The sequence below is a fragment of the Phoca vitulina genome, unplaced genomic scaffold (assembly GCF_004348235.1).
Source record: "Phoca vitulina isolate PV1807 unplaced genomic scaffold, GSC_HSeal_1.0 scaffold18, whole genome shotgun sequence".
Lineage (NCBI taxonomy): Eukaryota > Metazoa > Chordata > Mammalia > Carnivora > Phocidae > Phoca > Phoca vitulina.
In genome coordinates, this window is record NW_022589721.1 from 34,304,204 (window position 1) to 34,318,278 (window position 14,075).

A 14,075-nucleotide genomic window follows, 5' to 3' on the forward strand; every position below is an offset into this window, starting at 1 on the left:
GCCCCCCCCCCCCCCCCCCCCCCCCCGCTGGATCTGGCCTGCTCAGCGCTTTCCCCCATATATAATTACAAGCCGCTATCCATCATGCGGCAGGCACGCAGCCCCAACACGCCGAAAGGGACACAGTAAGCACTTCCACTAATAGAAGCAGAACTCAAATATCACTTTGATATTTTCATTTACATTGGAATATCTTACAATAATCACGCACGGCCTCCGTGGGGGGTCCCGCCCCCGCCACCACCACCCCCACCCCCGCCTCCAGGGCTCTGGGCATCCTTCAAGGCGACCCGCTGGCTGCAGGTCAGGTCCCCAGGTCTGCCCAGCCTGGCCGGGCCCAGCCCCTGGAGGGAGAGGACATGGGGAAGGAAGGGGCCCGGGCCCCACGGTGTGAAATGGGGGAGGGGGGTGTTTGTCAGGGGCCTCGGGCTGTCCCTGCACTGACCGTGCTCCGCTTGCTCAGGCCCAGCCCCACCGCCCCGCCCACTGGGGGTCCCCAGGGAGCCCCAGCTCCGGTCTCCCCAGTCGACTGCAGGCCCACGTGGGGACGAGCAGGACGGTAATGAGGAAGGGAAGGAGCCAGTGTGCTCAGCTGCCAGGAGTCCCCAGCACAGCAGCGTGCTCGCTGTCAGACGAGGGCGACAGGAGGCAATGATGCGTCTGCGACAAGCCCGGGCTGCCAGCTCGCAGGCGGCCCTCACGCCCCAGTCCCCCAATCCCCTTCACACCGGCCTGCTTCACGCTCACCCTCGTCACCCTGGGGTGAGGCGCGCTCCAAGGAAGGCCCTGAGCAGCACGGCTGGCCCACTGCTGGGGGCTGGGTGCTGCCCGCCGCCCACCACCCACCGCGCCCCTCACCTTTGCGCCCAGTGGGCAGTAGCCTTTGAGAAAGTCCGTGCAGACCTCTGCCTTCCGGGACACGTAGACATGGCTGTAGGGACAGTTGCTGTTGCTGCAAATCCCCTTCAGGAAGTAGGAGCACACGGGCATCTGCGGAGGCGAGGGGACAGGGGTGAGGGCCAGCAGACCCCCCCGGCTCCCTTCGGCGCATGGGCCCAGTCTGCCCGCTGCTACTACGGCCCCGCCTCCTCCAGCCCTCCGTCAGGAGCCTGCACCCCACTTTACAGGCAAAACACCTGGACTTGAAGGACCTGCCTGGGGCTCCGAGGCCAGGCATGAGCCACACAGAGACCCCCCAAGGGAGAAACGGACAAACCGTGCTGGACAGCAGGATGGGGGCCATCAGGAGCCATGAGCACCTGGGCCATGCCAGGTGAGGGCTGCCCACCCCAAAGGGAGACCCCCAGTTTCCCCAGAAGGCAAGGTTGTCTGGGCAGGACACACGTGCCCTCAAACAGCCCAGGTGAAGACATCCCTGCAGGATGGCTGAGCTCCACGTGTGCCGTCACCTGCTCTGAGACTGCCCGGTTTCCAGGCAGCAGGACCACAGTGGACAGGCCAGGAGGGGTCGGTGTCTGGAGCAGGGGCTGGGGGGTAAGGGGGAGACAGAGCATGGGGGCTCTAGGTAGGGCACAGCCTACAGGGCCCGGAAATTCAGCCGATTTCCCAGCTGCCTGGACACCTGGCAGTGTCCATGGGCTGGTGACCTGATTCTACCCAGGGAAGCCTAGGGATGGACCATGGGTAGGCAGGGAGATGCCCTGGAGCAGCCCAGGGCCGCACTGACCCCAGGCTGGCACTGTGAACACCTGGCTCCAGTGCCCTGGCCGCCAGCAGGTGGGCCCAGGGAAGACCTGGGGGGGAAGAAGGGGTACAGGGAGCGGGCGGCCTGGGCAGGGCTATGCAGCACAGCAGTCCCTGGCCCCTAGACTGGGAGACAGAGAGAAACGCAGCCCACTTTCTCCCTGTTGGAAGAAGCTGAGGCCTGAGGGCCAGCAAGGAGGGGTCTCTGATCTTGCCCACCCTGACCTCTGCAGTTGCCATTTTGCCAGGCGACTCCTCTCTGGGGCCCCTCCCTGGTCAGCCCCCTGGGGGCCTCCCACCTTCCCCAGGCCTGTTACCCCTGCAGGAGCTTCTCTGGGAGCTGGCCTCTCCCGCTCTCTCCTCTGTCAGACCCACCCTTCACGCACCCCACTGCAGCCCCTGGTCCCTGGGTGGGTCTACACTGGCGGGCACCCCAGGGCTCAGCTCCTCACACCTCCACACTGAGCCCCAGCCAGCCTGCCAGGGGCCCCATGCAGGGGCTTCCAGGGCAGGGCAGAGGGGAGGCCAGGGCGGGAATGAGGGAGAAAGCAAAGAAACAAAGGGTGATTTAACGTGCAAGAGTTTATTTTTAATTGTCTTTTAACTGCAGCACACAGGGGAGAAGGGCTGGCCCGTCTGGGGCGGGCGCAGTACGGCTGCAAACAATTCCCTTAATGTGGCTTTTGATATAGAGCCCAAATTAGCTCTAATAAAAAGGGGTAATAAAGCCAACTCTTACACCAAACGGAACTCCTCCTAGCTGTCAGCACGGCCCGTTATCGAGAGGGAACTGCATTCTCATTTCAATTAACCTTGTTTGCACCCACCACGTCCACACAAATAACAATAACATTAACTCAGGGCGCGCGTGCGGGCGTCCACATTAGACAGCTCAGAACGTGCACCAGCTTTGGAGCTGGAGCTAATGAACCCGAAACTCGACGTGAATTTCCAAATTGCTCACAACAGAGTTTCGAAGCTCTATTAGGGAGAAAAATGCTGATTCTCTTCAAGTTCCTCAAGGGGAAAAGCTGTTGTAGCGGCAGCCTTGGCCCGATCCCGCCTCCCCTAACCTTGCCGCGCCCCAGAGTGGGGGGCGGGTGGCAGGCGGCCCAGCCCGCCCAAGCCCTCACCTCCAGGTTCCCGGCATGCTGATGCCCGGGCCCCAGCGCCGCCCCGGCTCTGCCCCCGTGGTGGGCGCCCATGTGAGGGGGTCCCCCGTGCCCACAGTGGCCGAGGGCAGGGGCCTGCGAGACAGGGGCCCTGTGGCGCGCCCACCTGTCCTCCGCTGCCCTTCCAGCGCACCTGCCCCACCCCGCCGCCCCTGGGCACGGGGCAGGGGTGGTCACACAGCCAGCCCGCCCCCCCACCCCCTGGCCGGGGGAGAACCGGGGGGCGGGGCCTGCAGGGAGGCCAGGTGCCTGGGGGAGCTCACCTTCTCCTTGGACACGTGGTGGGAGAAGGGGCACGTCCCATCTGTCTTCTTGCACGTGCCCCGGAGAAACCTGTGCAAAGGAGGGAAGAGGGTCGGAGGCGCCAGGGACAGGACGCCCGCGCGACCCCCTGCAGCCCCCGCCCCCCAGCCCCCGAGGCCCGGCAGGGTGAAGGGCACCTGGTGCACACGGCCACCTTGTCGGGGTCGTGGATGTAGGGACAGTGCTGGCCGTGGTTGCACCTGCCGAAGCGGTTGTAGTACATGCAGTACTCCTGCTGCTGCTTCCGCCGCCGCTGCCTCGCCTGCCGGACAATGGCCAGGCTGCGCTGGACGGCCCGGCTGTGGACGGGGGTGGACGTTCGTGAGCCTGAGGGACCCCCTCCGCCCTGCCCCGCCCCGCCAACCCGTGAGCCCCAGGCCCAACCCTGAGGGACGTACCTGGCCAGGGAGCGGCTGCAGCTGCTGGTAGGGTCCACGCGGCCTGTGGGGAGAGGCCGCGTCACGCCAGGCCCCCAGGCCCCCAGGCCCCCAAGCCCCCAGGCCCACAAGCCCCCAGGCCCCAGGCCCCAGGCCCACAAGCCCCCAGGCCCCAGGCCCACAAGGCCCCAGGCCCATAAGACCCCAGGCCCCCAGGCCCCCAGGCCCACAAGCCCCCAGGCCCCAGGCCCATAAGCCCCCAGGCCCCCAGGCCCCCAGGCCCCCAAGCCCCCAGGCCCTCCTGCTGCCCAGCAAGCTGCTCCGCGCAGCCCTGTCAGGGTTCCCGCTCTTGGTGCAAGCACTGCTGTCCCCTAAGGGAAACCCCCTGCCCTCCCTTCGGGCTGGGCTGCATACCCTGCTGGGACCCTGCTGGACCCCCACCCGGTGCAGGGCAGCGGCCCGTGCAGGGACCAGATCTGGCAGTTGGCTGGCAGCCTCGCCTCAACGCAGGTGGTCCCGGGACCGGCAGGTGGGAGGGGGGCCTCCCTGCTACCTCCCTCTGCCGGGAGCAGGGCCCAGGGATGTGGGACCTGAGTGGGGTCCGGGAATGCCCCCTGGCTTCGTCGTAGCCAGTAATGGCTCTTCTGTATTGACAGGGTTATTCAACAGAAGCATCAGAGCGAGTACACGGCTGCAAAGCCTGAGGTCCTTGCCCCCAGGCCCCACAGGGACCTCCACAGGCCCCGGACGAGCACATCTGGCTCTGAGGCCCTCATTGGCCACGGCAGATACCCATTCCTCAAAACCCTAAGCACGAAGACCAAGCAGGTCCTCTGTGAGGTCACTGACTGTGGCCCAAAGGGGAGCTGTTCATGAAATGGACAGTGCTCACAAGAAGGGAACAGGTGACAGGATGCCCACAGCCAGGGCAGTTGGTGTTGGGGGGGGGGCTAGGGCAGCAGGGGACAAGGGGCAAGTGGGCAATGCTTGTCCTGCGTGAGAAAGGGGAGGGAGTCCAGACGAACGTACACCCTCCTGCGTCCCTTTTAGGCACGAGGTCACCGCCCCCCAGAGCCAGGGTGGGCAGGTCGGGGCCAGAGGCTGCTCAGACGGCCATGGAGGCCCACGGTTCCTCTCTCTCTCTCTCTCTCTCACACATACACACACATGAACCTTCTCAGACCAGATTCAATTTCCCACAGGCAGCTGCTGAAATGGATCTGCTGGTAAGCGGCAGAAGTGACATCACTCAGAAATTCTAGGGACCTGAGGCGATGACAAAGCATCCCAGGCTTACAAAGGGATGTCCCCAAGCTGCCTGGCCCTGAGCCGCCCCCATCGGAGCTGCATGGGAGGCCCGGGCAGGTGGCCCTCCGGCCACCTGGAGGCCCCTCCCTCGACCTCCCCAGGACGACCTTTGCCAGGACCCAGGCAGCTCGGTCCCCTCTCCTGAGTTCCAGACCTGGTCACACAAGCATTCTGACACTTTATGCAGCCTGTCCACGTCCAAGCTCCCCCGTGCCCCCCAGGCTGACCTTCAGGCACTCTTCTCCACATCGAGCCTACTGCAGAGTCCCTCTCCGAGCCCTCGGGCCAGTGTCTGCCCCTCTGAGCCTCAGTGTCCTCAAGCTGAGAAGGGGTGGCTCCAGGGCTGAGCAGCGAGACCCCCAGTGGGAAGGAGGTGCCCCGCCCGGCGGCCATGGCCCAGGCGACCGAGACACAAACGGGGCTGGTTTTGGTGCAGGGCTGGGGGGTGGGCCAGGGAGGAGCTGGGCAGGGCGGCGGCGTCCTGGCTCCCAAGCTGGGGACACTGACCGGGGGTCCACGTCAGAGGCCGGTCCAGGTGGCACGTGGTGCCGCACACCCGCCAGCCCGGGGTTGACGGAGTGTCACCGGATCGCGGCCCGTGAGCACGGCTTCCCGGCTGTCACCAGGGCTGCCGGTGCCGCTGTGGCGCCATCTGCTCCCACCAGGGCCCGCTGTCAACATGTGTCTGCCTGTCAGACTTGGGCCCCAGGCCTGGCCTCTGAGGGGGCGGGGCGGGTTCACTCCCCTCGCCGCCCCCCCACCGTTTGCTCTTAAAAAATGCCAGTGTGGGGCTCGCAGTGGGAGGCAGCGTTCGGCTGCTGTGCAGTGTTAAAAAATGCACATAAAGTAGCTGGCTGGAAAAGAGGCCGCGAGGTGCTGCGGAGTGCGACAGGGTTCAGCTGAAAACCCTCGGCAGCCACCGAGCGGGAGGCGCCAGCCTTCAGAGAGCTCCCGCTACCGGGGATCTTCCCAAAATAGACACCGTGAGCTTGGCTCGGGCGGCCCCACCCCGCCCCACCAGTCCCCGCCAGGGAGCGCCTCACCCTCCCCAGGCCGGGGAGCCCCAGTCAGGGGCTCTGGGGTCAGAAGGAGCAGCTGGGCAGGTCTGCAGCCCCACGGCGCCCCAGCGGGACGCACCCCTCCCAGGAAATCATGGCCCTGGGCAGAGGGAGCCCCAGGAAGAGGCTTCGGGAAGGGAGGAAGGCAGCAGGGCGGGGCCTTGAGTGTGCGGTTCGGGGGCCCTCTCTCGCGTCCTCTCATGCTGTTCCGTGTGACTTCCCAGCACACAGGGTGGGGTCAGCAGGTCACAGACGAGGAGACGAGGCACAGGGACCCATGACCTGCTGACGGGTGTGCCATGGCCAATGAGTAGCAGGGACCACAAATCCGCCCCACTCCGGGGCCTGGGGGCCAGGCCTGTAGCCCGGGCTGGGGGAGGTGGTTCTGGCAGATGGACTTGGGGCTTCTGCTCCACGGTAGGGACCGCGACAGACGCCTGGTCCCGTGGAACATGTGTCACAGCCCATACCTGGGTGCACACAGGGAGAGGTCGCAGGGCCGGGGAGGAGGGTGGGGACGAGGCTCTGCACTTCTCTCCCTGCCACCCACCTCCCCATGGCTCGGATACCCCAACACAGGGGCTGACACTGTCCCAGAGAAGCCCAGCAGCCAGGAGGAAGAGCCAGGAGGAAGAGCCAGGAGGAGAGGAGGTGAGCCCCCGCCCCCGAGGAGGGTCTGGCTGTACTTTCCTGCTGAAGTCAAAGTTCTGCTGACACCAAAGGAGAAAATTTATTCCTTTAATAATTATTCATCTAAGGAGGCCGCTGGTCAGTGGGCATTCCCGCAGCTGGGAACACCCCACCTTCCTCATAGCAAGGAGTAGGGCACCCTTATGCGGGTCTGGGAAGCTGGATCTGGAGGTGGGGGGTGGTCTCTGGCTCTGGCTCTGCCTCATACCTGGGACAGGCCACCCAACGGTCCTTGTTCCCAATCCCACCTACCTGCCCCAGCCTGCCCTGAAGTTGGGAGGGCTGAGCCCCAGGACTGCCCCCTAGCAGCGACGAGGAGTGGGGCCTCCTGGGAACCCGCCTGGCCCTGGAGGCCTCTGTCCTCCCTGTACTGCCCGAGGCCAGGAGGCTGGGGGAGGTGGGGCTGGAGGCGGCGGGGGCGGGGGGGGGGGGGGCAGCGTGCACAGCGCCGCACTTGATAGAAGGGGGAAGGCGCCACTGCGTGGAGGTCAGCACCTGCAGGGGAGCGGGCTTGGCAAGGTGTCCTCCCCAGTGAGACGTGGGACAGCTGCCTGCTCAGGTGCGGTGAGGCCTGTGCTGCGGAGGGGGGACGGAGCGCCCCACAGCCCCTAACGCTGGCCCCTTTCTCCGCCGGCTTTACTGCCCCAAGGCGGCAGCAGCAGCCTGGGCTCTCCCAGGAGCTCGGGCTCTCCTCTCTCGTACCCTCCCCTCGAGCAGCTGCCAAGCAGTTTGCACCCGCCTCTTCCTCTCTGTCTTGGGGTGCCTCTCCTCCCACCATGGACTTAAAGGGCCAGGTGGTAGGTATACCCCAAAGGTCCATCCAGCCCACCGGAGACCAGGGTCCATGCGGAGGGGCCCCCGTGCAGCCCAGGACATATGAGCAGCAGGGTCCCGGCAAGGGCCAGGGTGGCCCCAAACCATAATCCACTTCTGGGTCCCTGCATGTGGACAGTGTGAGTGCCAGGACGGCCAATGACATCTGGCCAGGCCAGGGAGGAGTCCCTCAGACCTGATACAAATAAGCAGCACACAGCAGGCTGGGGCGGACAGGATGGCAGGGTGCTCGAGGGGGTGTGGCCCGGCGACATGCTTGGCTGAGGAAATGTCAGCAGAATGGGCGCCCCCCCAGTAAGCTTCATCCAGCTCCCAAAGGAGGACAGCAGGGAACAGAGCCTGGGTCCTGCCTGCTGGGTCGGCTGTGGGGTCAGGGTGACAGTCGGGGGCAGAAAGGATGATAGATCGGAAAGGCCAGCCAGGGCCTTTCACTAAGGAGGCCCAGGGGGAGGCTGGGGCCAGCGGGTGTGACCCAGAGAGAAGCCTCACCCATCGGGGCCGGCAGAACATCACTTCGCAGAGAGGCTGCCCAGAGGCCCTCCATGGCTCCACCCACTCCACAACCAGCCAGCCTAGGGACTGCTCGGCGGACAGCCCTGCGTGGGGCCTCACGGACCGTGAACACCGATGCCGGGGGCCCACTGAGCCGTGGGGGTCAGAGGCTCAGAGTGGGGGGAGAGCTGAGTCTCACGCAGGCCCCGTGAGGAGGCCCAGCCAATGCTCTGGACCTGCTCCTCCACTGGCAAGCTAGCTGAGGCCAAGGCAGAAAGGCCCTTGGATCACACAGCCTAATCCCTCGAGAAAGGGATGGGGAAAATGAGGCGCAGAGGCAGAGCACAGCCATGGCCTTCGGGCCCCCTAGTGCCTCTCCTAGGGAGCCCCGTACACCCCGTCTGGAAAAAGGCAGCCAGGCACCCATGCCTCCCTCCCCACAGTTCCACAGACAGAGGCCCTGGGGACACAGCTGGGCAAGAGCTTCCGGGAAGGGGCCCCCCAACCTACAGAAGGCCCCAGCGCCCCGCCCCTTCTCCCCCCTGCCCCTCTGGGTGGGCGGGGCGGGGCTGGGAGCAGCTGGGCCTCTGCAGTCCCCATACCGCCTGCAACCTCACCCTTTTTTTCCTAACAGAAAAGGATGGGGGTAAAATTGGACTGAAACCAAAATATTTTCTAGTTAATTTGTATAATAAGCGAATCCAAAGCATTTCCTTCTCCTCGGCCCGTTTCCCCAGGCCGCGGGGGCGCGCGAGGGGGCGGCGGCTGCCTCCAGACACAGCTGGGAGGCATTGCCGATGAGATTAGGGGGTGCCGCGGCCCCAGGTGTTCACTTGCCAGGGCCGTGTTTACCATACCTGGCTCATCTCCTTTGTCCAGGAGCAAAACACGGAAAATCAGGGCCTGCTCAGCCAAGCGAGAGGCAGTGCGCTCAGGGGTGGGGGGGCCTTCCCCGGGGACACAGAGGCTGCAAGGCCTCCCCCTCGGTGCCCTGCCTGCTCCAGCTGCCCGTCAGCTTCGACGGGGACAGCCACGGAGGCTCCGTAAGCTGCGAACAGGAACACGGACTCCCCTCCTGGCATGGGCCCCTTTGGGAAGCACTCACTTGCATCTGCTCCATGGGAGCCCCAGGCCTGCCTGCCTCGGTCACCGGCTAGCCTCCCCCCCCCCACCGCCCCGCCCATCACTGACAACCCAGGCCGGGGAGTTAGGGGCCCACCCTCACCTGTGCGCAGGAGGGGCCTGCTGCCGCTGTCGCCAGGCCGGCCGTAGGTCTTAGAGAGCTTGTTGGCCGACACCTTGTACAGGACGCCCCCGATGCAGCGGTAGCCTTTATTCCGCCACCGAGAAGAGCTGGGCTGGGCCTTCCCAGCCCCGACAGCGGGGCGCAGGCGGTTCAACACCAGAGACCTGCGGAGACAGGGCAACTCCGGTGTGTCCAGCCCCACGGGCCCACAGTCTGTCCTCCTCCACACCCCTGCAGGCCTCAACCCCACTAGCCGGACTGAAAGGGCACGGGTGGGGGACAAGCCTCCCCCTTCCAGCACGTACACCCCTGGGATGAGACTGTCCGGGCCCCGGCCTTCTGGCAGGGCGTCTGGAGGGAGCTCCAGTGCACGGGCAAGTCCCCTGAGGGTCCACACCGTGGCTGGTGGTCATCACCACTGCCCGGGAACATCTTCCCCCAGATGCTGCCCCAGCGCACGCCACCCAGGCCTTTGGGTCAGCAGGCTCTACTCCTGTCCCCTCTGTTCACCACACAGGAGCCCAGCATGCAGAGTAGGAGGGGACGGCCTCACAGACCCCCATGCGGGCAAGCTGTCTGGGGGAAAGACTGGAGGTGCCTTAAAGTCCTGGGCTGGAGGAGGCCTGGGACAGCCTTTGGGGTTAGCTGAGTGGATGATCCAGGCCGGGAAGGCAGACCTGGGCCTGGATGGCCCCAGTGGCCACTTGCCCACTCCCTCCCTCCAGATTCTCCTCCGACCAGCTCCTGGGCCCCATCCTGGCCAGACCAGAGTGGGTCAGGAGGAGGCCCCCGATGCCCCCACTTCAAGAGACGTCCCCCTGCAGACAGCACGGCTGCGGGCCCCAGACCAGCACCAACTGGGGGCCTGCAGCTGTCCCGGCTGACCCACTCCCCCCAGCTGTCACATGGGCAGGCTGCCACCGAAATGAGGGGACAAGGCCCTCCCACTCAGGGCGGCTGGCATGGAGACTAGCCAGCTTCATGACTCCAGAAGGGCGTGGGGCCTTTCCCCCTCAGGACGCATTTCAGCAGTAATTTGTTTATGCAAATTGACCTTAATTCCGTATTAGCTCAGACTCTGGCCGTAATGTTATTACCACCGAGTGTGCACACTGCACCCCACCGGCAAATCTGGGCCTGAGTGCTGGTGCCTCCAAGCAGCAGGAGGGGCAGGGCGTGAGGAGAGCAGTCCTTACGGCAGGGACCACCACCGGCCGCGGGGACCTGGCTGAAGCAGGGTTCTCCCCACGGCCCTGCAGCCCCCTCCCCCAGGGAGCACACAGACCCCCATCTCCGTCTGGGGCAGCAGCAGACTCTGGCCTGGGCACCCAGGGACAGGGCAGGCCTCGGGGCATCCTGGCACATAGGCTGCTGGAGGCGGGGGGCCACCCACAATGGACTCGCCCGGAGCTGAGTGCTAGGGCTCGAGCAGCCCCGCTCTGGGGTGCAGTTGCCACCCCAACCACTTGGCCCCGAGGCCCCCTCGGCCTTCGTCTCTCTGCAAGTTGGGGGTGACTCTTGCCAGCGCAAGCCTCTGAGGGCACGCTAGAGACTGTGCGTGAGTGAGCCGGGTGCTCAGGGGACCCAAAGCTGCGGTGTAAGGACAAAGGCCAGGCGGGGAGTGCCGAGGACGACGCCACAGCCCAACAGCACTTAACCCAGTTTCCCTTAATTAAACTTCAAGTTCACAAACACCAATCTTGGGGAAAAGTCCTGCCAAGGGGCCCCGGCCGGCCTGGCTCATGCTATCTGCGCCCTACAGACTCCAGCTGTCCCCACACAGGGCGCATCTTGGCAGGAAGAGGGTGGGGTGGGCAGCGATCCTCTGGGGGCAGACAGACTTCCAGATTTTCCCCAGACCCTGGTCCCAGGGCATCTATGTGTCCGGTGAGCACCTGCCTTGTCCCCTTGGCTCACTCAGAGGCCAGGCCAAAGTATGAGGAGGGTGGGGCCAGGCGGGGTCATCTTCTGTGCCGGCCCTGCTGCAGAACCCTGTGAGCCCCCTGCGGGGACTGTGGTCACTGTCCACAGGGCACAGCTTGGCCTGAGTCCTAATCCCCACAGCTGAGAGCTGAGCCTAGGGCTGGGGGCCACCACAGCTTGCTCAGCCAGAGGGCAACAGGCCCCCTACAGCCCCAGCCCCATGGTGTCCAGAGCCCTCAGCGGTCTCCCCACCGACAAGGCAGCTGCCCCTTCATATGCCCACTTGGGCCAGGGCCAGCCCTGGGCAGCCTCCACTCCTGCAACCCTGGGAAGTTGAGTGACCGTGCCTATAAGACACTCATCCCTCAGGACCAGACCCCAGACCTCCCAACAGGCCCTGCAGCGAGATGATGCAGCAGCCGCTTACAGGGCCAAGGACACCACTCTTAGCTGCCTCTTCCCTTGGGGCACGGACCCTCCCCTCCTGGGCCACCACCCCTACCCACCCCCCATCCACACCCAGGACACCACAAAGCACGAGGACAGGTGGGCAACCAGACCTGTGCCCCACCTACCCACCTGGGCCCAGCATCTCAGGACCCCACATCCCCAGAAACCCAGCCCTTCGAGGGGTGAGGAAGCTTACTTGTGGGCATGTGCCCCTGGCTGAGGCCAGACAGGGACAGACCACCACTCCCAGGGGCAGCCACAGAGGTGAAGCTGCAGAAAGAGGTGGCCAGGCCCAGACAGGGACCTGCGGAGGTGGAGGACAGCAGGATCTTGGTTCAGAAGGAGCTAGAAGCTTCAGGACAGATTATGTTCCAGCCCCGAGGGTGGTCCCATCCAGGCCCATCCCACAGCTCCGTGCACCGAGGAGCCTCAGTCTGGGGCTGTTACCAGCTCACCCTGAAGAGCGAGCCCCGGGGACGCCCTCCTGGCTCCCAGGCTAGGCACTAGGGCCAGACATACCCAACGCCCTCCTTCAGAGAAGTCCCTTTCATGATTTATTTTTTTGGCTAAGAGGCGCATCTCAGGTGACATCTCTTTCCCTGCACCTTGTTGATTATTCCCACAGTTATTTTTGTGGATGAACAGGACTCACAGATCTGTTCTCTTCTCCCACCAAAAACCATACCCCTGGGTTTTAAGGCAATTACAGGACGATGGTCGGCCACCGGGGAGGGGATGGGGGCAGTTCGGAGGCCTAGCAGCTCTTCTCACGCCTGGCCCAGCGTTTGCGGCCCATGCACACGCACCTGCCTGAGGGACCCCGCGTGCCCGAGGGTGTGGGGCTGTGGACCCCGGTGGTGCCGCGGGGCTATCTGGAGGAGGTGGATGTACCCACAGAACTTGGGCAGGGCGGGCCAGGGCTGCAGAAGGGCCCACCTGCCCAGCCCGCAGCGGCACAGGCCTCCTCTGCCCTTCCCTCACCCCTGCCGGGCCCGCTCGCTGACTCGGGACTTGGGCCGGGCGGGCGCCGGGCTGGCAAGGGGCCGCCTTGTAGCTTTTCGTTGCCGTGGGTGTCACAGAGCTTCGGTCAATTGTTCCCTAATGGAGAGGACAGGCTCTGGAAACCAACTGTATTGAGAAGAGGGGATAAAATTAATGAGATAATAGCCGGGCCAAGGACCCGGAGAACGCTCCTGCCCTCGCGGCGAGGGCCCTGTAATTCCTTTTCTACAACGGGAGCCTCAGATCTAAAGGCTTCTCCCATCCGGCCGGCAGGCCCACGCCGCCAGGAAATTTCATTAACGCTGGAAAATAGGAAAGGTATTAAGCGTGGATAATGAAGGCCAGGGAGGGAACCGTGCCTTAAGATAGTCCTCTTTCTCGCCTTTGTAATGGGAGGCATGAACTTTCCCTTCAAATCCATTTCTAATCCATTTGAAATACTACAGCAAATTATCTTTCCTTCAGCCCGAAAGCGGCCAGCCAATTTACTCCGAATAGAAGTGACAATGCCCCAGGATTTATCACCATAACCTTGACTACACCAGGGTGAGGGCTGGGCCCCCCACCCCCCAGGGGGGCACGAAGAACGAGTGGGGGGAGATAACGTTTTCAATGAATAGCAGTGGTAATGGGGAGACAGACACGCACACCACAAAAGTAGGTATAAAAAGAAAAGCTGTCCACGTGTCTGGGGCCTGGGGTTGGGGGGCAGCTGGCAAGTCCCAGCCCAAGGCTGGTGAGGCCGGCGAGGTGCCCTGCCGTGTCCGGATGCCCAGGAGGAGGGGACGCCAGGGTCTGGGCAAGACCGAGGGAGGCTTTCCCTGGGAAGCCAGGGATGAGTGTGGTGTGTGCCCTCCTCGGCCTGCAGGCTCTGCTCACCCAGTCTGCCGGGGCTCCCCCGCCCCCCAAGGGCTGGGAGGGCCGGCCCTGCACACCCACACTCCTTCCCCCGTGAGTGTCCCATGGCCACTTCCCACGGCAGGTCCACATAGCCCCTAACACTGTACACAGGGTGCCCCCGCCCACTAGGTCTGCTTCTTAGGCTGCAGGGTGAGACGGGCCCAGCCCAGGTGCCGTCGGCTACACAGCCTGGTAGCCAGGGGCATGGGTGTGCATGTGAGGACAGGCAGATCAGCTCCCAACGGTGCACACGTGAGCACAAGCACCCAGCCCACCCTGGTCACAGGAGCTGACAAACACAAGCCCCTCCTGAGGCCCCACAGTGGATGCTGCACTCTGCACCCCAGACCCGAGGGTGAGGACAGGCAGCCTGCCTGGGCCACGTCCGGTGAAGGCCCAGGGAGTGGTTCACTCCTGACCGAGAGCAGACTCAGGCGCGAGTGGACGAGGGGCAAGGGAGGTGGCCCCAACCTCTGGGAGGCCCTGGATGGGGTAAGTCCCAAACTGGGAGCTGTGCCCAGATGCCCAGGCCTCCTCACCAGGTCCAAGGGCACCTTTAAACACCACCTCAGGCCACCCTGCACAGCCCCACTGGAGCCGAGCGGACCCCAGCCCC

The 14,075-nt window shown here is 64.6% G+C and overlaps 1 protein-coding gene across 1 annotated transcript in view; it reads right to left on the minus strand.

Annotated features, from left to right (window-relative positions):
- The window catches only part of ZC3H3 (zinc finger CCCH-type containing 3), a 91,425-nt gene that overhangs the window by 18,838 nt on the left and 58,512 nt on the right, over window positions 1-14,075 (minus strand). Inside the window, exons 5-9 of the mRNA XM_032415845.1 lie at window positions 9,164-9,348; window positions 3,578-3,620; window positions 3,317-3,478; window positions 3,140-3,209; window positions 859-990 (exon numbers count right to left, since the gene is read on the minus strand). Of these exons, the coding sequence (XP_032271736.1) occupies window positions 859-990; window positions 3,140-3,209; window positions 3,317-3,478; window positions 3,578-3,620; window positions 9,164-9,348 (592 nt within the window). The remainder of the gene's footprint in view (window positions 1-858; window positions 991-3,139; window positions 3,210-3,316; window positions 3,479-3,577; window positions 3,621-9,163; window positions 9,349-14,075) is intronic.